The 22,440-nt window shown below is 50.2% G+C and overlaps 1 protein-coding gene across 1 annotated transcript in view; it reads left to right on the forward strand.

Annotated features, from left to right (window-relative positions):
- LOC140387072 (D(2) dopamine receptor-like) overlaps positions 1-22,440 on the forward strand; it is a 47,530-nt gene that overhangs the window by 16,197 nt on the left and 8,893 nt on the right. The window contains exons 5-7 of the mRNA XM_072470082.1: positions 15,404-15,490; positions 21,302-21,510; positions 21,646-22,039. Coding sequence (XP_072326183.1) covers positions 15,404-15,490; positions 21,302-21,510; positions 21,646-22,039 — 690 coding nt within the window. The remainder of the gene's footprint in view (positions 1-15,403; positions 15,491-21,301; positions 21,511-21,645; positions 22,040-22,440) is intronic.

Below are 22,440 nucleotides of genomic sequence, written 5' to 3' on the forward strand. Positions count from 1 at the left end.
CAAGGACCGGAAGAAGGCCGGCAGCGGCCAAGGTACTTAAGGGGTTTATGGACCAAATGGGGGGAGTGGATCCATGGCGATTTCTTAGACCTAGGGCTAGGGAGTTTTCCTTCTTCTCCCATGTCCATAAAGTGTACTCCCGGATAGATTTTTTTGTTTTGGGAAGGTCGTTGATCTCTAGGGTGGAAGAAGCTGAGTACTCAGCCATAGCGGTTTCGGATCATGCCCCACATTGGGTGGACCTGGAATTAGGAGAGGAAAGGGAGCAGAGAACACTCTGGCGATTAGATGTGGGACTGATGGCGGATGAGGGAGTGTGTGCAAGAGTGCGGGGGTGTATTGAGAGATATCTGGAGGTCAATGACGACGGCGAGGTCCCTGTGGGAGTGGTATGGGAAGCACTAAAAGCGGTGGTCAGAGGAGAGCTGATCTCCATTGGGGCCCACAAAAGGAAAACAGAGGCCAAGGAAAGGGAAAGATTACTGGGGGAGATTTTAAGGGTGGATAGGGAATTTGCAGAGACCCCGGAGGAGGAATTGTACAGGGAGAGGAGACGACTCCAGACGGAATTTGACCTTCTGACCACCAGAAAGGCGGAGGTACTGTGGAGGAAGGCACAGGGGAGGAGGTATGAATATGGGGAAAAGGCGAGTCGCCTGTTGGCTCATCAATTGCGAAAGAGGGCAGCAGCGAGGGAGATAGGAGGAATTAGAGACGAAAGGGGAGACACGGTGCGAAGGGCAGGAAAGATAAATGAGGTGTTCAAGACCTTCTATGAGGAACTGTATAGGTCTCAACCCCCAGAGGGAGAGGAGGGGATGCGGCAGTTCCTGGACCAATTGAGGTTCCCGAAAGTGGAGGAGCGGGGGGTGGTAGGCCTGGAGGCACCGATTGGGGTGGACGAGGTTATTAAGGGACTGGGAAGCATGCAAGCAGGGAAGGCCCCAGGACCAGACGGGTTCCCGGTGGAGTATTACAGAAAATATGTGGACTTGTTGGCCCCGTTGATGGTGAGGACGTTCAATGAGGCCAGGAAAGGGGGGACTCTACCCCCGACGATGTCGGAGGCGACGATATCGTTAATTTTGAAGAGGGATAAAGATCCGTTGCAGTGCGGGTCCTATAGACCCATTTCATTGTTGAACGTGGACGCCAAATTGTTGGCGAAGGTACTGGCATCGAGGATAGAGGACTGTGTCCCGGGGGAGGTGCACGAAGACCAGACAGGGTTCGTAAAAGGGAGACAACTGAATGTTAACGTGCGACGACTATTAGGGGTGATAATGATGCCCCCAGTGGAGGGGGAGGCAGAGATAGTGGCGGCAATGGACGCAGAGAAGGCATTTGATAGGGTGGAGTGGGAGTATTTATGGGAAGTGTTAAGGAGGTTTGGGTTTGGGAACGGGTTTATTAGCTGGGTTAGACTTCTTTATGGGGCTCCAACGGCAAGCGTAGTTACAGGTCGACATAGATCGGAGTATTTCCGACTATGTAGGGGAACAAGACAGGGATGCCCGCTGTCTCCATTGTTGTTCGCGTTGGCAATTGAACCTCTGGCCATGGCGTTGAGAGACTCCAGGAAATGGAGAGGGGTGATTAGAGGGGGAGAAGAACACCGAGTCTCGTTATATGCGGATGACCTATTGCTATACGTGTCGGACCCAGCGGGGGGAATGATAGAGGTTATGCGAATTTTGAGGGGGTTCGGGGATTTCTCGGGGTATAGGCTAAACATGGGGAAGAGTGAATTATTTGTGATACATCCAGGGGACCAGAGTAGAGAGATAGAAGGCTTGCCTCTAAGGAAAGTGGAAAGAAACTTCCAATACCTGGGGATTCAGATCGCTAGGAGCTGGGGAACCTTGCACAGACTTAATCTGACACGGTTGGTAGAACAAATGGAGGAGGACTTCAAGAGGTGGGACATGCAGCCTCTATCGCTGGCGGGCAGGGTGCAAGCAATTAAGATGATGGTCCTCCCGAGGTTCTTATTTGTATTTCAATGTCTCCCTATACTAATCACTAAGACCTTTTTTAATAAAATAGACAGGAGCATCACGAGCTTCGTGTGGGCAGGGAAAGTTCCGAGAGTAAGGAGGGGGTTCCTTCAGCGTAGTAGGGACAGAGGAGGATTGGCACTACCGAACTTGGGCGATTACTATTGGGCCACCAATGTGGCAATGATACGTAAATGGATGATGGAGGGTGAGGGAGCGGCGTGGGAAAGACTGGAGAGAAAGTCCTGTAAAGGGACGAGTTTAGAGGCGCTGGTGACGGCGCCGCTACCGATCTCACCTAAAAAGTTTACCACGAACCCGGTGGTGGCGGCAACATTGAATATCTGGGGACAGTGGAGGCGACAGAGAGGGGTGCGGGGAGCCCTGGTGGGGTCCCCAATCAGGAACAACCATAGGTTCGCCCCAGGAAGAATGGATGGAGGATTTCAGAGCTGGTTCCAGTTGGGAATTAGGAGGGTGGGAGATTTATTTATAGATGGGACTTTTGCAAGCTTGGGAGCATTGGAGGAAAAGTATAAGTTGCCCCGGGGAAATTTCTTGAGATATATGCAGGTGAGGGCATTTACTAGACAACAGGTGAGGGAATTTCCGTTGCTCCCGACACAGGGGATACAGGATAGGGTGCTTTCAGGGGTGTGGGTCGGAGAGGGCAAGGTGTCAGAGATTTACCGAGAGATGAGGGAAGAGGGGGAGGAGTCGGTGGGCGAACTAAAAGGAAAGTGGGAAGAAGAACTAGGGGAGGAGATAGAGGAGGGTATGTGGGCTGATGCCCTAAGCAGGGTAAATTCCTCTTCCTCATGCGCCAGGCTTAGCCTGATTCAATTTAAGGTGCTACATAGAGCACACATAACGGGAGCAAGATTGAGCAGGTTCTTTGGAGTGGAGGACAAATGTGGGAGGTGTGGCGGGAGCCCGGCAAACCACGCACATATGTTTTGGGCATGCCCGGCACTGGAAGGGTATTGGAAGGGAGTGACGGGAGTGATTTCGCGGGTGGTGAAGGCCCGGGTCAAACCAGGCTGGGGGTTAGCTCTATTTGGAGTTGCGGAAGAGCCGGGAGTGCAGGAGGCGAAAGAGGCCGACGTTGTGGCCTTTGCGTCCCTAGTAGCCCGGCGCAGGATCCTACTCATGTGGAAGGAGGCGAAACCCCCCGGACTGGAGGCCTGGGTAAATGATATGGCGGGGTTCATTAAACTGGAGCAGATAAAGTTTGCCCTGAGAGGATCGGCTCAAGGGTTCACCAGGCGGTGGCAGCCATTTCTCGACTACCTAGGGGAACGTTAGAGGGAAGACAGATGACCAGCAGCAGCAACCCAGGGGGAGGGGGGGGGGGGGAGGGTTTTTTTTTAGTTTAGGTCAAAGATAAAGGGGTTTTGTTACTTGTGTATTGTTTAAAATTTCTGTATTGTTATTGTTGCGTTTGCTTTGTAAGAGGGGAAAAATTGTTGTTTGGGAAAAAAATTTCAATAAAACATTTATAAAAAAAAAAAGAAGATACACCATGTGGTAGTAAGATAGTCTGGTCAGGTTAGCCTCAGGTCTCCAGTCAACTCAGCATAGTGTCAACCCACAGTTAAAGTATGTATGATAGTTAAGAGTTCAATAAAATCAAGTTGCACTTCTTCAAGTGTTGGAAGCCTGTCTCTCTCTCTCTGCTGCAGCAAACGCAGTCCTCGCAGACCCGGCATACCCAACACATCAGGAGTGTTTAATGGGGACAGTGTAGAGGGAGCTTTACTCTGTATCTAACCCCGTGCTGCACCTGTCCTGGGAGTGTTTGATGGGTGATGTGTTGGGTGTTTGATGTGTTGGGTGTTCTGGATCACATACAGGTCACCAACACTTAAAGTAGTGCAAAACTATTTCTTAAAAGGTTAACTATTTAAACATACTTGAACTGTGGGTAAATACGATACCAGTTTTAACTAAGGACCTTTGCCTTGTCCTAACCAGTTGATGCACTCAGCACATGGTGAATGTCTGTGTTGCAGGCTGTGAGCTCTGTGCTCCTAGCTAGCTGCTACTTGAATGAGCGGGAACTCTGATGTCCCCCGTCTTTATAGTGCATGTGCTCTCACTGGTGATTGGCTGCAGTGGTGTGTATGTTGATTGGTCCCACTGTGTGTCCATCATTGTGTGTCTGCACCATGATATACTGGTGTATATTATGACATCCCCCCTTTTATATTAAAAAATGTGCCTGCGTGACGATAAATAGTGTGTGGTGAATGTTCCTGACTACGTGTGTGCGAAATATTTACAGGACTATGAACATAAAACTAAGCTATTTACATGGGAAGGTGCCTGGTGCAGAAAAAACAGTGTGTCACACAAATAACGAGATGAACACTATATACAAACCACTTGAACGATTAAACGGAAGAACAGAACAGACCAGAGAGTCCATTAGTACAAAGTTCACAAATTAAGTCTCTGAGGTGGGCGACGAATTCTGGTTGACCGCCTCAAGGGTGGGTCAGGAGCCAGCGGCTGAGGAGTGGGCTGGACTGCGTCAGAGTGAGGAGGATGCAGAGTAACCGGAATCTCCGCATAGTCCAGGTCAGGGAGAACAGGAGGGCGTGGCACTAGCGGAGGATCTCGAAGCGAGCGCGGAACGAGACGAAGGGCACGTCGATTACGGCGCAGAATGGAACCATCCAGTAGACGAACCAGGAACGAGCGGGGAGCCACCTGCCGAAGAACCACAGCAGTTGCAGACCAGCCACCATCCGGAAGATGGATGCAGACATTGTCATCTGGAGCCAGAGCAGGGAGATCAGCTGCACGGGTGTCATGAGCCGCCTTGTGCTGTGCACGAGACAGTTGCATTCGTTGAAGGACCGGAACGTGGTCGAGGTCTGGGATGTGAATGGACGTCACCGTCGTCCTCAGGGTATGACCCATGAGCAGCTGGGCTGGCGACAGGCCAGTGGACAGTGGGGGCCGAGTGATAGGCCAGCAGGGCGAGGTAGAAATCGGACCCAGCATCGGCAGCCTTGAAGAGGAGCCGTTTGACTATGTGGACGCCCTTCTCCGCTTTGCCATTGGATTGGGGGTACAGGGGACTGGATGTCACATGCACAAAGTTGTACCTCCTGGCAAAGTTGGACCATTACTGGCTTGCGAAGCAGGGGCCATTGTCCGACATCACAGTGAGTGGGATGCCGTGACGAGCAAAGGTGTCCTTACAGGCATGGATGACTGCAGACGATGTGATGTCGTGTAAATGTACCACTTCCGGGAAGTTTGAAAAATAGTCTACAATCAGAACATAGTCCCTGCCCAGCGCGTGGAACAGGTCGATGCCGACCTTGGACCAAGGGGACGTGACCAACTCATGGGGCTGTAGGGTCTCACGTGGTTGGGCCGGCTGGAATCGGTGACATGTGGGGCAGTTGAGCACTGTGTTGGCGATGTCCTCATTAATGCCGGGCCAGTACACTGTCTCTCGGGTCCGTCGGCGGCACTTCTCCACGCCACGATGGCCCTCGTGTAGCTGTTCCAAGACAAGCTGGCGCATGCTGTGTGGGATAACAATGCGGTCCAGCTTCAGGAGGACACCGTCGACTACCGCCAGATCGTCTCTGATGTTGTAGAACTGCGGACATTGGCCCTTGAGCCACCCATCTGTTAGGTGGCGCATGACACGCTGTAGCAGGGGGTCAGCCGCAATCTCGCGGCGAATTTGGTCAAGGCGTTCATCCGTGGCCGGTAGATTGGAGGCCACGCAGGCCACATGGGCGTCAACCTGGCAGACGAATCCCGCTGGGTCACATGGGGTGTTGACTGCCCTGGACAGAGCGTCGGCTATGATCAGGTCTTTGCCCGGAGTGTATACGAGCTGAAATTTGAGCAGAATGCACGTCATGTCGTTCAAGTCTTTTTGTATTATATTGACCAGCGGGCAATGGTCGGTCTAGACGGTGAAGTGGGGAAGGCTGTACACATAATCATGAAATTTGACGACACCGGTCAACAGGCCCAGGCACTCCTTTTCAATCTGCGCGTACCGCTGTTCCGTGGGGGTCATGGCATGTGACGCATATGCAACGGGGGCCCATGATGAGGCCTCATCGCGTTGCAGGAGCCCCGGCTCAATGCCAGATTGGCTGGCATCGGTCAAAATTTTTGTCTCTTTCGCTGGATCAAAAAAGGCCAATACCGGGGCCGTGGTAAGTTTGGTTTTAAGTTCTCTCCGTTCGCGCTCATGGGCAGGAAGCCGTTGGAAGTCTGTTGTCTTCCTGACCAAGTTCCTGAGAGCTGTGGTATGAGAGGCGAGGTTAGGGATGAACTTCCCTAGGAAGTTGACCATGCCCAGAAATCGGAGGACCGCCTTCTTGTCCTCTGGCTTTTTCATGGCTGTGATGGCAGCCACCTTGTCCGCATCCGGCCGCACACCCAACTGGGAGATGTGGTCCCCTAGGAACTTGTGTTCCATCTGGCCGAAGGAGCATTTGGCTCTGTTGAGGCGTAGGCCCTGCTCCCGTATGCGTTTGAACACGTGCTGGAGGCAACTGATATGTTCCTGTGGGGTGGTGGGCCAAATGATTATGTCGTCAACATCGACGCGAACACGTTCAATGCCTTCCATCATTTGTTCCATGATCCTGTGGAATACTTCTGACGCCGATATGATCCCAAACGGCATCCAGTTGTAACAATATCTGCCAAAAGGGGTGTTAAAGGTACACAGTTTCCTGCTGGATCTCTCTAGTTGAATTTGCCAGAATCCTTTCGAGGCGTCAAGTTTGGTGAAGAGCTTGGCGCGAGCCATTTCGCATGTGATCTCTTTGCGCTTGGGGATTGGGTAATGCTCCCTCATTATGTTGCGATTCAGATCCTTTGGATCAATGCAGATTCTGAGCTGCCAGAAGGCTTCTTTACGCAGACCATGGAACTGACCCAGTCGGTTGGTTCCATAACCCTGGAGATCACTCCTTGGTCTTGGAGGTCCTGCAGCTACTGCTTGAGGCAATCCTTGAGGAGTGCTGGGACTCTGCGAGGTGCATGCACCACAGGCATGGCGTTCTGTTTGAGTATGATCTTGTAAGCATATGGGAGCATGCCCATGCCTTCGAAGACGTCGCGGTGCTGGTCGATGATGGCTTTGAGTTGCGCCCTGAAGTCAGCATCCTGGAAGGCAGACATGTATTCAGGAGAGAGAGAGTGAACACTTTGAACAAGGTTTAGCAATTTGCACGCCTGTGCGCCAAGCAGAGAGCCCTTCGAGGAGCCCACGATCTCGAAAGGAAGGATGGCTTTTCGTGACTTGTGCGTCTCTTCGAGTCGGCATGAGCCGGTAGCAGGAATAATGTTGCCATTGTAGTGCAATAGCTGGCAGGCCGATGGGAGAATAGTTGGTTTGACACAAAGGCTTTGGAAAGCAGACCACGCCATGAGATTGGCAGAGGCACCAGTGTCCAGGTGGAATCGTATTTGGGACCGGTTGACCGTCAGGGTGGCACACCACATCTGAGACCCTCAGAAGGTAAGTGATTTTTACTCATTTTTACTTTTATTACCTTTTCAAATTGTGTGTGTGTGTGGGGGTGGGGGGGGGGGGGGGGGGACAAAAGTGACATCACAGAAAAGCTGTGACCTGAGTGGCTGGGTGGGAATCTACACTAAATTAAAAATATTAAGTATTGGTAACTAATTAAACATAATTACTCAATTATAATTCAGAGGGGTATCTAAGCCAGAGATCGGAGAGTACTATATTTAGCTTTCCCATTTATAGTCGAAATCTAGTGCTAGGAAACAGATAGTTAACAGTAACTTTAAAAAAAATTTTTAACTTTTAACTTTAATTTACTAATTAATTGATGCAATGTCAGTGAGAGGGGTGCAGTGCTCTGACTGTGAGATGTGGCAGGTCCGGGAGGCTTCCAGCGTCCTGGATGGCTTCATCTGCAGAAAGTGCTCCCAACTGGAGCTCCTCACAGACGCATGGTTCGGTTGGAGCAGCAATTGGATGCACTTAGGAGCATGCAGGTGGCGGAAAGCGTCATAGATAGCAGTTATATAAATGTGATCACACCCAAGGTGCAAGAGAAATGGGTGACCACCAGAAGGAGCAGGCAGTCAGTGCAGGAATCCTCTGTGGTTGTCCCCCTCTCGAACAGGTATACCCCTTTGGATACTGTCGGGGGGATAGCCTATCAGGGGAAAACAGCAGCAGCCAGAGCAGTGGCACCACGGCTGGCTCTGATGTTCAGAAGGGAGGGTCAAAGCACAGAAGTGCAATAGTAATAGGGGACTCTATAGTCAGGGGCACAGATAGGCGCTTCTGTGGACGTGAAAGAGACTCCTCCAGGATGGTATGTTGCCTCCCGGTGCCAGGGTCCAGGATGTCTCCGAACAGGTAGAGGGCATCCTGAAGGGGGAGGGCAAACAGGCAGAGATCGTTGTACATATTGGTACTAACGACATAGGCAGGAAGGGGCATGAGGTCCTGCAGCAGGAGTTCAGGGAGCTAGGCAGAAAGTTAAAAGACAGGACCTCTAGGGTTGTAATCTCGGGATTACTCCCTGTGCCACGTGCCAGTGAGGCTAGAAATAGGAAGCTAGAGCAGCTAAACACGTGGCTAAACAGCTGGTGTAGGAGGGAGGGTTTCCGTTATCTGGACCACTGGGAGCTCTTCCGGGGCAGGTGTGACCTATATAAGAAGGATGGGTTGCATCTAAACTGGAGAGGCATAAATATCCTGGCTGCGAGGTTTACTAGTGTCACACGGGAGGGTTTAAACTAGTGTGGCAGGGGGGTGGGCACGGGAGCAACAGGTCAGAAGGCGAGAGCATTGAGGGAGAACTAGGGAATAGGGACAGTGTGGCTCTGAGGCAGAGCAGACAGGGAGAAGTTGCTGAACACAGCGGATCTGGTGGCCTGAAGTGCATATGTTTTAATACAAGAAGTATTACGGGTAAAGCAGATGAACTTAGAGCTTGGATTAGTACTTGGAACTATGATGTTGTTGCCATTACAGATACCTGGTTGAGGGAAGGGCAGGATTGGCAGCTAAACGTTCCAGCATTTAGATGTTTCAGGCGGGATAGAGGGGGATGTAAAAGGGGTGGCGTAGTTGCGCTACTGGTTAGGGAAGATATCACAGCTGTACTACGGGGGGACACCTCAGAGGGCAGTGAGGCTATATGGGTAGAGATCAGGAATAAGAAGGGTGCAGTCACAATGTTGGGGGTTTACTACAGGCCTCCCAACAGCCAGCGGGAGATAGAGGAGAAGATAGGTAGACAGATTCTGGAAAAGAGTAAAAACAACAGGGTTGTGGTGATGGGAGACTTCAACTTCCCCAATATTGACTGGGACTCACTTAGTGCCAGGGGCTTAGACGCGGCAGAGTTTGTAAGGAGCATCCAGGAGGGCTTCTTAAAACAATATGTAGACAGTCCAACCAGGGAAGGGGCGGTACTGGACCTGGTATTGGGGAATGAGCCCGGCCAGGTGGTAAAAGTTTCAGTAGGGGAGCATTTCGGGACCAGTGACCATAATTCAGTAAGTTTTAAAGTGCTGATGGACAAGGATAAGAGTGGTCCTAGGATGAATGTGCTAAATTGGGGGAAGGCTAATTATAACAATATTAGGTGGGAACTGAAGAACCTAGGGCGAAATTCTCCCCAAACGGCGCGATGTCCGCCGACTGGCGCCCATAACGGCGCCAATCAGACGGGCATCGCGCCGCCCCAAAGGTGCGGAATGCTCCGCATCTTTGGGGGCTGAGCCCCAACATTGAGGGGCTAGGCCAGCGCCGGAGGGATTTCCGCCCCGCCAGCTGGCGGAAACGGCCTTTGTTGCCCTGCCAGCTGGCGCGGAAATGACATGTCGGGGCGGCGCATGCGCGGGAGCGTCAGCGGCCGCTGACAGTTCCCGCGCATGCGCAGTGGGGAGAATCTATTCCGCCTCCGCCATGGTGGAGACCATGGCGGAGGCAGAAGGGAAAGAGTGCCCCCACAGCACAGGCCCGCCCGCGGATCGGTGGGCCCCAATCGCGGGCCAGGCCACCGTGGGGGCACCCCCCGGGGTCAGATCGCCCCGCGCCCTCCCCAGGACCCCGGAGCCCGCCCACGCCGCCTTGTCCCGCCGGTAAATAGGTATTTTAATTTACGCCGGCGGGACAGGCAATTTATCGGCGGGACTTCGGCCCATCCGGGCCGGAGAATCGAGCGGGGGGTGGGGGGGGGGGCCCGCCAACCGGCGCGGCCCGATTCCCGCCCCCACCGAATATCCGGTACCGGAGACTTCGGCAACCGGCGGGGGCGGGATTCACGGGAGCCAACGGCCATTCTCCGACCCGCTGGGGGGTCGGAGAATGACGCCTATTGATTGGGGGCGGATGTTTGAGTGCAAATCAACCTCTGACATGTGGGAGGCTTTCAAGTGTCAGTTGAAAGGAATTCAGGACCGGTATGTTCCTGTGAGGAAGAAGGATAAATACTGCAATTTTCGGGAACCTTGGATAACGAGAGATATTGTAGGCCTCGTCAAAAAGAAAAAGGAGGCATTTGTCAGGGCTAAAAGGCTGGGAACAGACGAAGCCTGTGTGGAATATAAGGAAAGTAGGAAGGAACTTAAGCAAGGAGTCAGGAGGGCTAGAGGGGGTCACAAAAAGTCATTGGCAAATAGGGGTTAAGGAAAATCCCAAGGCTTTTTACACGTACATAAAAAGCAAGAGGGTAGCCAGGGAAAGGGTTGGCCCACTGAAGGATAGGCAAGGGAATCTATGTGTGGAGCCAGAGGAAATGGGCGAGGTACTAAATGAATACTTTGCATCAGTATTCACCAAAGAGAAGGAATTGGTAGATGTTGAGTCTGGAGAAGGGTGTGTAGATAGCCTGGGTCACATTGAGATCCAAAAAGACGAGGTGTTGGGCATCTTAAAAAATATTAAGGTAGATAAGTCCCCAGGGCCTGATGGGATCTACCCCAGAATACTGAAGGAGGCTGGAGAGGAAATTGCTGAGGCCTTGACAGAAATCTTTGGATCCTCACTGTCTTCAGGTGATGTCCCGGAGGACTGGGGAATAGCCAATGTTGTTCCTCTGTTTAAGAAGGGTAGCAAGGATAATCCAGGGAACTACAGGCCGGTGAGCCTTACTTCAGTGGTAGGGAAATTACTGGAGAGAATTCTTCGAGACAGGATCTACTCCCATTTGGAAGCAAATGGACGTATTAGTGAGAGGCAGCATGGTTTTGTGAAGGGGAGGTCGTGTCTCACTAACTTGATAGAGTTTTTCAAGGAGGTCACAAAGATGATTGATGCAGGTAGGGCAGTGGATGTTGTCCATATGGACTTCAGTAAGGCCTTTGACAAGGTCCCTCATGGTAGACTAGTACAAAAGGTGAAGTCACACGGGATCAGGGGTGAGCTGGCAAGGTGGATACAGAACTGGCTAGGTCATAGAAGGCAGAGAGTAGCAATGGAAGGATGCTTTTCTAATTGGAGGGCTGTGACCAGTGGTGTTCCGCAGGGATCAGTGCTGGGACCTTTGCTGTTGGTAGTATATATAAATGATTTGGAGGAAAATGTAACTGGTCTGATTAGTAAGTTTGCAGACGACACAAAGGTTAGTGGAATTGCGGATAGCGATGAGGACTGTCAGAGGATACAGCAGGATTTAGATTGTTTGGAGACTTGGGCGGAGAGATGGCAGATGGAGTTTAATCGGACAAATGTGAGGTAATGCATTTTGGAAGGTCTAATGCAGGTAGGGAATATACTGTGAATGGTAGAACCCTCAAGAGTATTGAAAGTCAGAGAGATCTAGGTGTACAGGTCCACAGGTCACTGAAAGGGGCAACACAGGTGGAGAAGGTAGTCAAGAAGGCATACGGCATGCTTGCCTTCATTGGCCGGGGCATTGAGTATAAGAATTGGCAAGTCATGTTGCAGCTGTCTCGAACCTTAGTTAGGCCACACTTGGAGTATAGTGTTCAATTCTGGTCGCCACACTACCAGAAGGATGTGGAGGCTTTAGAGAGGGTGCAGAAGAGATTTACCAGAATGTTGCCTGGTATGGAGGGCATTAGCTATGAGGAGCGGTTGAATAAACTCGGTTTGTTCTCACTGGAACGACGGAGGTTGAGGGGCGACCTGATAGAGGTCTACAAAATTATGAGGGGCATAGACAGAATGGATAGTCAGAGGCTTTTCCCCAGGGTAGAGGGGTCAATTACTAGGGGGCATAGGTTTAAGGTGAGAGGGGCAAGGTTTAGAGGAGATGTATGAGGCAACCTTTTTACACAGAGGGTAGTGGGTGCCTGGAACCCGCTGCCGGAGGAGGTGGTGGAAGCAGGGACGATAGTGACCATTAAGGGGCATCTTGACAAATACATGAATAGGATGGGAATAGAGGGATATGGACCCAGGAAGTGTAGAAGATTGTAGTTTAGTCGGGCAGCATGGTCGGCACGGGCTTGGAGGGCCTGTTCCTGTGCTGTACATTTCTTTGTTCTTTGTTCTTTTGTCTGGATTGATGCTGTATACCGACAGCGACTGGTGTCTTTGCTTCGGGGACAGCCTGTTTTTCGTTACGACACCGACTCGAAAAGGTGCCTTTGGGTCCTCGGTGTCACTGCTGTTTGGGAGGTCCGCATCGGACTCAGTGACCGTGGGTTGAATTGCCCGAACAGTCCTGCGAGGCTGGCTGAAGCGATATGAATTGGCAGGCTAAGCTGCTCGACAGAAGGCAGCATAGTGGCCAAGTCTTCCACATCGTAGGCATTGTCGAGATTTTGCAGGGCATTGCCGCTTTAAATGGGCGGACACACAGTTGCCGCACGTCGTGACGTCAGCACGTTTGCTGCGCCACCGCGCATGCGCGGTGCGGTCCTGCGTGCCTGTGCATTACGTTCCTCCATGTCACCGCCCCCTCATTTGTTGCATACAAGCGCGGGAGTCCGCGAAAAGCGCGCGAAATGGCCACCCTCATCCAGGCTGAGGCCCTGGAGGTGCTCAATCACTTGGACCCGTTCCGCCTTGTGGGGACCTTGCTGCGCCGTTTCAGCCGCTTGAATATGGGAGAATATGGTGGCATTTCATGTAGGACACAGGTCTCGATGGTGGTCGCTAGGGTGAGTTGCTTAACTTTGAGGAGCTGCTGACGTAGGGGGTCCGACTGAACACCGAAAATGATCTGGTCGCGTCTCATGGAGTCGGAGGTGGGCCCGTAGCTGCAAGACTGCGCAAGGATGCGGAGGTGCGTGAGAAAGGAATGGAAAGGTTCGTCCTTACCCTGCAAACGCTGCTGGAACACGTAGCGTTCGAAGCTTTCATTCACCTCTACGCTGCAGTGAGTATCAAATTTGAGGCGAACTGGCTTGAACTTCGTCTCATCTTCGTCATCTGCAAAGGTGAGAGAGTTGAAAATATGGATGGCATGGTCCCGGCCGTGGAGAGGAGAAGAGCAATCTTTCTGGTGTCCTGACCGTGGCTTCGAGGTAGAGCTGGAAGCGCTGTTTGAAAATCTTCCAGTTGGCCCCGAGGTTGCCGGCGATGCAGAGCGGCGGCGGTGGGCTGATGTTGTCCATGTTACAGGATGACGGAATGTTGGCGGAAGGCAGATCACTTGCAGGTAGGTCTAAGAAGTGCTAGTATGCAACCACACCTGGTTTCATGATGTGTTGGGTGTTCTGGATCACATACAGGTCACCAACACTTGAAGTAGTGCAACACTATTTTATTAAAAGGTTAACTATTTAAACATACTTGAACTGTGGGTAAATATGATACCAGCTTTAACTAAAGACCTTTGCCTTGTCCTAACCAGTTGATGCACTCAGCACAAGGTGAATGTCTGTGTTGTAGGCTGTGAGTTCTGTGCTCCTAGCTAGCTGCTATTCGAATGAGCGGGAACTCTGATGTCCCCTGTCTTTATAGTGCGTATGCTCTCACTGGTGATTGGCTGCGGTGCTGTGCATGTTGATTGGTCCCACTGTGTGTCCATCAGTGTGTGTCTGCACCATGATATACTGGTGTACATTATGCCAATGGGGACAGTGTAGAGGGAGCTTTACTCTGTATCTAACCCCGTTCTGTACCTGTCCTGGGTGTGTTTGATGGGGACAGTGTAGATGGAGCTTTATTCTGTATTGTACCTCATGCTGTCCCCATCTAATTTTGACAGTACAGAAGCAACTTTACTCTGTATCTAACCCTGTGCTGTACCTGTCCTGGGAATATTTGATGGGGTAAGTGTAGAGGGAGCTTTACCCTGTATCTAATCCTGTGCTGTACCTGTCCTGGGAATGTTTGATGGGGAAAGTGTAGAGGGAGCATTATTCTGTATCATACCTCATGCTGTCCCTGTCATGGGAGTGTTTGATGGGGACAGTGTAGAGGGAGCTTTACTCTGCATCTAACCCTGTGCTGTACCTGTCATGGGAGTGTTTGATGGGGACAGTGTAGAGGGAGCTTTACTCTGTATCAACCCCGTGTTGTACCTGGCCTGGGAGTGTTTGATGGGGACAGTGTAGATGGAACTTTATTCTGTATCTAACCCCTGCTATATCTGTCATGGGAGTGTTTAATTTTGACAGTACAGAAGCAACTTTACTCTGTATCTAACCCTGTGCTGTACCTGTCCTGGGAGTGTTTGATGGGGACAGTGTCGAGGGAGCTTTACCCTGTATCTAATCCCATGCTGTACCTGTCCTGGGAGTGTTTGATGGGGAAAGTGTAGAGGGAGCATTATTCTGTATCGTATCTCATGCTGTCCCTGTCATGGGAGTGTTTGATGGGGAAAATGTAGAGGGAGCTTTATTCTGTATCTAACCCCATGCCGTTCTGTCCTGGGAGTGTTTGATGGGGACTCTGGGAGCTTTACTCTGTATCTAACCCCGTGCTGTACCTGTCCTGAGAGTGTTTGCTGGGGACAGTGCAGAGGGAGCTTTACTCTGCATCTAACCCTGTCCTGTACCTGCCTTGGGAGTGTTTGATGGGTACAGAGTAGAGGGAACCTTATTCTGTACCTGGATGTTCCACTCCAAGTCATTCGCCACATTGAAATATATCGGCCATTCCTTCACTGTCGCTGGGTCGAAATCCTGGAATTCCCTCCCTAACAGCACTGTGGCTGTATCAACACCCCATGGACTTCAATGGTTCAAAAAGTCTGCTCACCACCACCTTTGAAGGGACAATTGGGGATGGGTAATAACTGCAGGCGTAGCCAGTGATGACCATTATCTCTGAACGAATATTCAACAAATGTAACCCTGAAGTTAGTAATTTTGAAAGCATTTTACTGCTGTATTTAATGGATAATGACACCACTGGAATTGTAACAATGGATTTTCTATCCTACAACATGGAATATTTGTGCCTAAACTGTTGCCTGGGTAAATCATTCCATTATTTTATTTTATTTCAGAATAAGTGCACACATCCCGAAGATGTCAAACTTTGCACTTTAGTGGTCCAATCAACCAGGAGCACCACTGTAAACAAGAAGAAACTGGTAAGAACGGACTGGGTGACATCGGAATACTCCAGGCAAATGGACACATTCCCACTGCAATCTGAATCATAACTAAGATCACGGGCGGGATTCTCCGACCCCCCGCCGGGTCAGAGAATCGCCGGGGACTGGCGTGAATCCCGCCCCCGCCGGTTGCCGAATTCTCCGGCACCGGATATTCGACAGGGGTGGGAATCGCGCTGCGCCGGTTGGCGGGCACCCCCACGGCGATTCTCCGGCCCGCGATGGGCCGAAGTCCCGCTGCTGGAATGCCTGTCCCGCCGGCGAGAATCAAACCACCTCTCTTACCGGCGGGACAAGGTGGTGCGGGCGGGCTCTGGGGTCCTGGGGGGGGGGGGGGGGGGGGGGGCACGGGGCGATCTGGCCCCAGGGGGTGCCCCCAAGGTGGCCTGGCCCGCGATCGGAGCTCACCGATCCGCGGGCGGGCCTGTGCCATGGGGGCACTCTTTTCCTTCCGCCCTCGCCATGGTCTCCACTATGGCGGAGGCGCATGCGCGGGGATGCCGTGAGCGGCCGCTGATGCTCCCGTGCATGCGCCACAGGGCAAAGTAATTTCCACGCCAGCTGGCGGGGCACCAAAGGCCTTTCCCGCCAGCTGGCGGGGCAGAAATCAGTCCGGCGCGAACCTAGCCCCTCAAGGTGATCGCGGACATCACGCCGATTGGGGAGAATCCCGCCCCACATCCCATTACAAAGGTCATTGATCAAACCCCTTCTCAATCACTTCCATTGTACACAATCCCAATGGATCATTCACTCCCATTGGAGAGACCCCAATTCCCTTCACTTCCATGGTGAGACTGGGAGAAGCTGGGATTGTTCACCACTGAGCAGAGAAGATTAGGGGGGAAATTAAAAAGAGTTGTTTAAAATTAGTTGGGGTTTGGATAGAGTAAATAAGGAGAAAGAGTTTCCAGCGGCAGGAGGCTCAGTAACCAGAGGGACAGAGATTGAAGGGAATTGTGAAAAGAACCTGAGGGGGGTGATGAGGAGAATTAAAAAACATAAATATATTTTTATTCAAGGCATTTTCAGACACACGAAAAGAATCAGAACAACAATTCAATAAACAACCACACCCCACCTGCTCCCATCCCGCCTACCCCATTTTAACCCCCTAACCCCCCCCCCCAACAATACCCCCCTCCCCCCACCCCCTTGTTGTCCCCTCAAACCTTAAAGAAATCAATAAACGGCTTCCACCTACGGATGAACCCCTCTGCCGACCCCCTAAACTCTGAGCCCCGCCACTGAAGCAAAATCCGTTTCCAGGCTTTCAGGGAGGCAAAGGCCAAAACATTGGCCTCTCTCACCCCCTGGGCTCCCACACTCTCACACACGATGAGCTGATGTTCACCCTCCACAAGGCCTCTACCCATGTCTCAGCAACCACTTCACCTCCCAGCTCCTCCTCCCATTTACATTTGATAGTCCTCGCCAGGGTTCTCTCCCACTCCATCCCACTTATAGTCATCCGGCAGCTTCCCCTCCCCTATTTCATCCTTCGGCAGCACCTTGTCCTGCAACCCCAGGGGCGACAGCCCAGGCAAGGATGGCACCTCTCTCCTGCAGGTACCTAAAGCCATTCCCTTGGGCAACTCATACACTTCATCCAGATCCTCCAACCCCGCAATTTGCTCCTTATAAACAAATCACCAAAATGCTCAATGCCTGCCTGCCGCAATGTTCGCCGCTGAATAATAGTTCATCATGTTCAGCAATGCAAGGCACCCCCAACCCCACTCCTCGCCCTCGCTCCAAGAAATTCCGCCGCATCCACAGGGTCCTCCCCTCCCCCACAAACCGGAGATCAGCCCATTGACCTTCCTAAAATGCGACTTGGGAACAAAGATTGGGAGGTTCTGAAATACAAACAGAAACCTCAGCAGCACCGTCATTTCCACTGTCTGCACCCACCCTGCCAGTGACAGTGACAGCACATCCCACATCTTAAGGTCCGCCCTCATCTGCTCCACCAACCGAACCAGGTTTAGCTTGTGCAACTGCGCCCATCTCCGCACCACCTGGATACCCAAATACCTGAAACTTGCCCCCACCACCCTCAACGGCAACTCTCCTAGTCTCCTTTCCTGCCCTCTGGCCTGAATCAGGAACACCTCACTATTTCCCATATTCAATTTGTATCTACAAACTACAATCTATAAACTCCTGCCCGAACCCAAACCGCCCCCACTCCGCCCAAACGAAAGCCTTCTCCGCATCTATCACCACCACTACCTCCACCTCCTGCCCCTCCGAAGACATCAGAATTACATTGAGTAGCCTCCTCAAATTCGCCGACAACTGCCCCCCTTCACAAAATCCATCTGATCCTCACCTGTCACCCCTGGCACACAGTCCTCAATTTGCGATGCCAGCACCTTCGCCAAACACTTGGCGTCCATGTTCAATAGTGATATTGGGTGGTACGACCCGCACTGCTCCGGGTCCTTATCCTTCTTTAAAATCAGGGAGATGGAAGCCTGCAACAACGTAGGGGGGAGTTCCCCCCTCTCCCTTGCTTCATTATACGTACTCACCAGCAGTGGCCCCCGGTCCACTCCAAACGTTTTATAAAAGTCTCTGGGAAATCCGGCCGGCCCCAGAGCCTTCCCTGCCTGCATTGTCCCCATAACCACACATCACCTCCCTTAGCCCAAAGTGGCCCCTCCTCCACTTTGGGAAACTCTAACCCATCCAGGAACTGCCGCATCCCCTCCTCCCTGGTTGGGGGCTCCGACTTGTAGAACCTCCTATAGAATGCCTCGAACACCCCATTCACCCTCTCCGGGTCCATCACCACCCTGATCGTCCCGAACTCCACCAATCTCCCTCGCTGCCTCCTGCTTTCTCAACTGATGGGCCAATATCCTGCTCACCTTTTCCTCATATTCATACACTGCCCCTCCACAGCTGTCCCACCGCCTTCCCCATAGAAACTAGCCCAAATTCCATCTGGAACCTCTGCCTCTCCTTCAACAACCCTGCCTCCGATGCTTCCGAGTATCTCCTGTCCACACTCAAAATCTCGTCCACCAGTCTTGCTCTCTCCTCCCACTTTGTTTTCTCCCTATACGGCCGAATTGATAAAACTCCCCCTGATTACAGCCTTGCATGCCTCCCACATGGTGGCGACTGTGACCTCCTCCATGCCGTTCAGCTCCACATAGCCCTGAATGGCCTAACCTTAACCCTAACCCTCTCACACAGTTATGACATGCATAAACAACCATTTATGTAGTGACAGAAAAGACCTCCAACCAGCAGGTTGCAGTAGAGAACAACCACGTGATGCTGTTACCTCAGGGAGTCTGGGAACAGTCTTCATACATGTATGTAATGACAGACAGGACCTCCAACCAGCAGGTGGCAGTAGAGAACAACCACATGATACTGTTACCTCAGGGAATCTGAGGATAGTCTTCGTAGTGGAGAGTCGCAATTTGTAGTAGCTCTTAGGTTATTTTGTTTTTCCAAGTGCACCACTGCAATATTTTATGAAAACATGGATTAACAAGCTTAAATAGAAATCACACGAGTATGTAAAATCAACTTATATTTAGCCTTCCCCACCAGATCAAAAACATTTACATTTTACAGTCACCTCATGAAAATCAGAACTAATAATGGCATATTGCTGAGATATGAAAATGAAATGAAATGAAAATTGCTTATTGTCACAAGTAGGCTTCAAATGAAGTTACTGTGAAAAGCCCCGAGTCGCCACATTCCGGCGCTTGTTCGGGGAGGCTGGTACGGGAATTGAACCGTGCTGCTGGCCTGCCTTGGTCCGCTTTCAAAGCCAGCTATTTATACCAGGGCAGATGCAAGAATACCAAATTTCAAAGGGAGCAACAATTTATATGGCATGGCATGGTAAAAGGGTGCTAATTGGTTTGCAAGTGGAATCAAATTGAGGTGTTGCCATGGGGATTGTGCCAGAGGACCATTGTCCCCCATTCTTTTAATTCAAAGATGGCACAATGTCTGGTCATGTTCTCTCTGCTTGTAGGGGCATGTATTATGATATATATATAGGCACAGCTTTGTGCAATCACAAGCGATCAAATGTGGTTCCTTCCTTTAAAATCACTCACGAGAAGAATGTGCTTTTAGATGTTTCCCTTCCAATTATTGGAACCTTTGAAGCCTAATGTGGTTCACTTACACTTGACCAAACCTGCCCTGATGAATACATCCTTTTTCAGCAATACTCAAGCAACTATAAGTAATCTTGTCCAAATGTTCTAACGGAATTGAATGCTTAAGCAGGATCTGAAGACCTATAAAGATATGATCCCACATCGTCATCATTCAGGTGTAGCCGTTTAATAGGCACTAATAGAGAGAGATTACCTTTACCGAGGGAATTTTCCCCCAGTTAAGTACTGGCATTCCTCTCGCACTATCTAGATGATCAGTCATGCGGCAAAGCAGTCATATTACTGGTTTATTAATTCAGAGGCCTAGGCTAATGGTCTGGAGACGTTCAAATCCCAGCAAGGCAACAGTTAGTTAAAAACACTCTGGAATAAAACTATGGTGACCATGAAACTGCTGGATTGTCATAAAAACTCACCCAATTCACTAACGTCCTTCAGGGAAGTAGATCTACAGTCTTCATCCAGTTTGTGACCCCCCAGGCCAACTGCAAGGTGATTGATTCTTACCTGACCTGGCAGGCCACTCAATTGTACCAAACCGCTACAGGAGTCACTATGGGAGTGCACATTCAGCACAAGTATTACAGCAGTTCAAGACAATCGCTCAACACCATCTTTTTAATTTGGGATGAGCAAAAAATGCCGGTCTTTCCAGCAATTTAACAAGTTCCCATGAAGATGGGACTGGTCCAAAGCACAAACAACTCATTTAACAACTACACAGGACAAGCTACTTAAAACTTCCTTTTATTATGAATCACATCAAGTCTTTTACAAGTTTATGCACTCCTGGTAGCACAAGTGCACTTTGGATTGTTAGGCTCAGTGCTATAGACCTGTTTGTTCCTTTTGATTAAGAAGCTGGAGCAGTTGCGGACCATCAGCCATTGGAGATGAGCTGACATCGTTAACCACCTGCTCCGCTCCAGAAAGAGCAGCCCTTGGGTTATTTATAATAGTTAGTAGTTTTTGATAATATTCTTATGGTTATAATAATAATCTTTATTGTCACAAGTAGGCATACATTAACACTGCAATGAAGTTACTGTGAAAAGCCCCTAGTCACCATATCCCGGTGCCTGTTCGGATACACTGAGGGAGAATTCAGAATGTCTAAATTACCTAATAGCAAGTCTTTCGGGACATGTGGGAGGAAACTGGAGCACCCAGAGGAAAACCACGCAGACATGGGGAGAACCTGCAGACTCCGCACAGACAGGGACACAAGCCGGGTATTGAACCTGGAACCCTGGCGCTGTGAAGCCATAGTGCTAACCACTATGCTACTGTGGGTATCTAACCCACATAGTTGTTGAGCAATAAAACTTTAACAATTCAAGAACTAGACGTTCTCTCGTGCACTTATTTCAACCAGCCAAGCACCAGAACGTAACATGGTACCAGGATTTAGGATCTAACACTATATCAGGAATTGTTTTGAAGATCTAAAAGACAAGGTAACCAGAGAAGAAAAAAACAGAAAATAATTTCTACTAACCACATAGAGTTCTGACGAATATCACTCAATGCACTGCAAGGCATCGAAGTCCGTTATGGAAGGTCTGAAGACACCACACCAGCTTCGGGTCACTGGTATTGTAGATGCGAATTGGGTGCTTTTAAACAGCAATTCACACTCTACGTAGCAGCTCAAGGTCTACAGGCACAGCCTGATGAACAGGAAATAGCATTGCTGCACACTGTAGCAGGTCCACAGGCGATAGAAATCTTTGACACCTTCATGTTCGATAACAAAGCTGATAAAAATAACTTTGATGAAGTAGTGAAAAGATTTGATCATAATTGCACACCAAAGAAAAACGAGACATTCGAGCGGTATGTTTTTCGCACGCATAAACAGCCGGCTGGTGAATCGTTCCATAGGTTTTGAACGGACTTGAGGTTAAAGGCTCAGACATGTAACTTTACAAACTTGCAAGCATCGATGATCTGCAATCAAATTGTGTTCAGGATTAGCAATGACAAGGTTCGGGAGAGATTGTTGAGGGAGAATGAACTCCAGCTCGACGATGCCATTAAAATCTGCCATGCCAGCGAGCTAGCTGCGCAGCAGATTCGCATTCTAAACCTGAAGAATTTTGGCGCGAAGATCGGCGATGCAGCCGACGCCATTAGTGTTGCAACACACCCGGAGACAAAATGTGGTCCCAGCAGTGGTGGCCATTTTAAGCGAGTAGGCGCAACCACAATTTTATGCAAGCGATGTGGCAACAAGCATTTGCAAAGGCAATGTCCAGCACGTGGAAAAATCTGTTCTAAGTGCAAAGGCAAGAATCACTTTGCAAAACAATGTTTCTCAAATAAAAAAATCGGAATATCAAAATCAATCAACGTGATTGATGAGGTAAATCTCGAAGACACATTTTTCATAGATATATCTAGTGAAGATATGCATTGTAAAGCCATGCAATTTAAACAGGGTTCCAAGCAAATTTGCAGTAACAGCAATGCAAATGCAAGTGTTCAAAGAGATAATGGACAGTTCCTCTAATGATTAATAAAACATTAATCAATGTCAAACTCGACACAGGAGCGAGAGTCAATCTTATAAGTTTATCCGATTTGCAAGAAATTAAAATTATACCGTACATTTTAAATACAAGGGTACTTTTAAAGGATTACAATGGCAAAAGAATGAATACACTGAAAGTATGCGAACTAGAGGTTCGTGTAAAGAATAAAGTGCATAAAGTGAAGTTTTCCATTGTAGAGGCTGAGCATGAATCATTACTGGGAGTGGAAGCA

This window comes from Scyliorhinus torazame, chromosome 12 (assembly GCF_047496885.1).
Source record: "Scyliorhinus torazame isolate Kashiwa2021f chromosome 12, sScyTor2.1, whole genome shotgun sequence".
Taxonomy (NCBI): domain Eukaryota; kingdom Metazoa; phylum Chordata; class Chondrichthyes; order Carcharhiniformes; family Scyliorhinidae; genus Scyliorhinus; species Scyliorhinus torazame.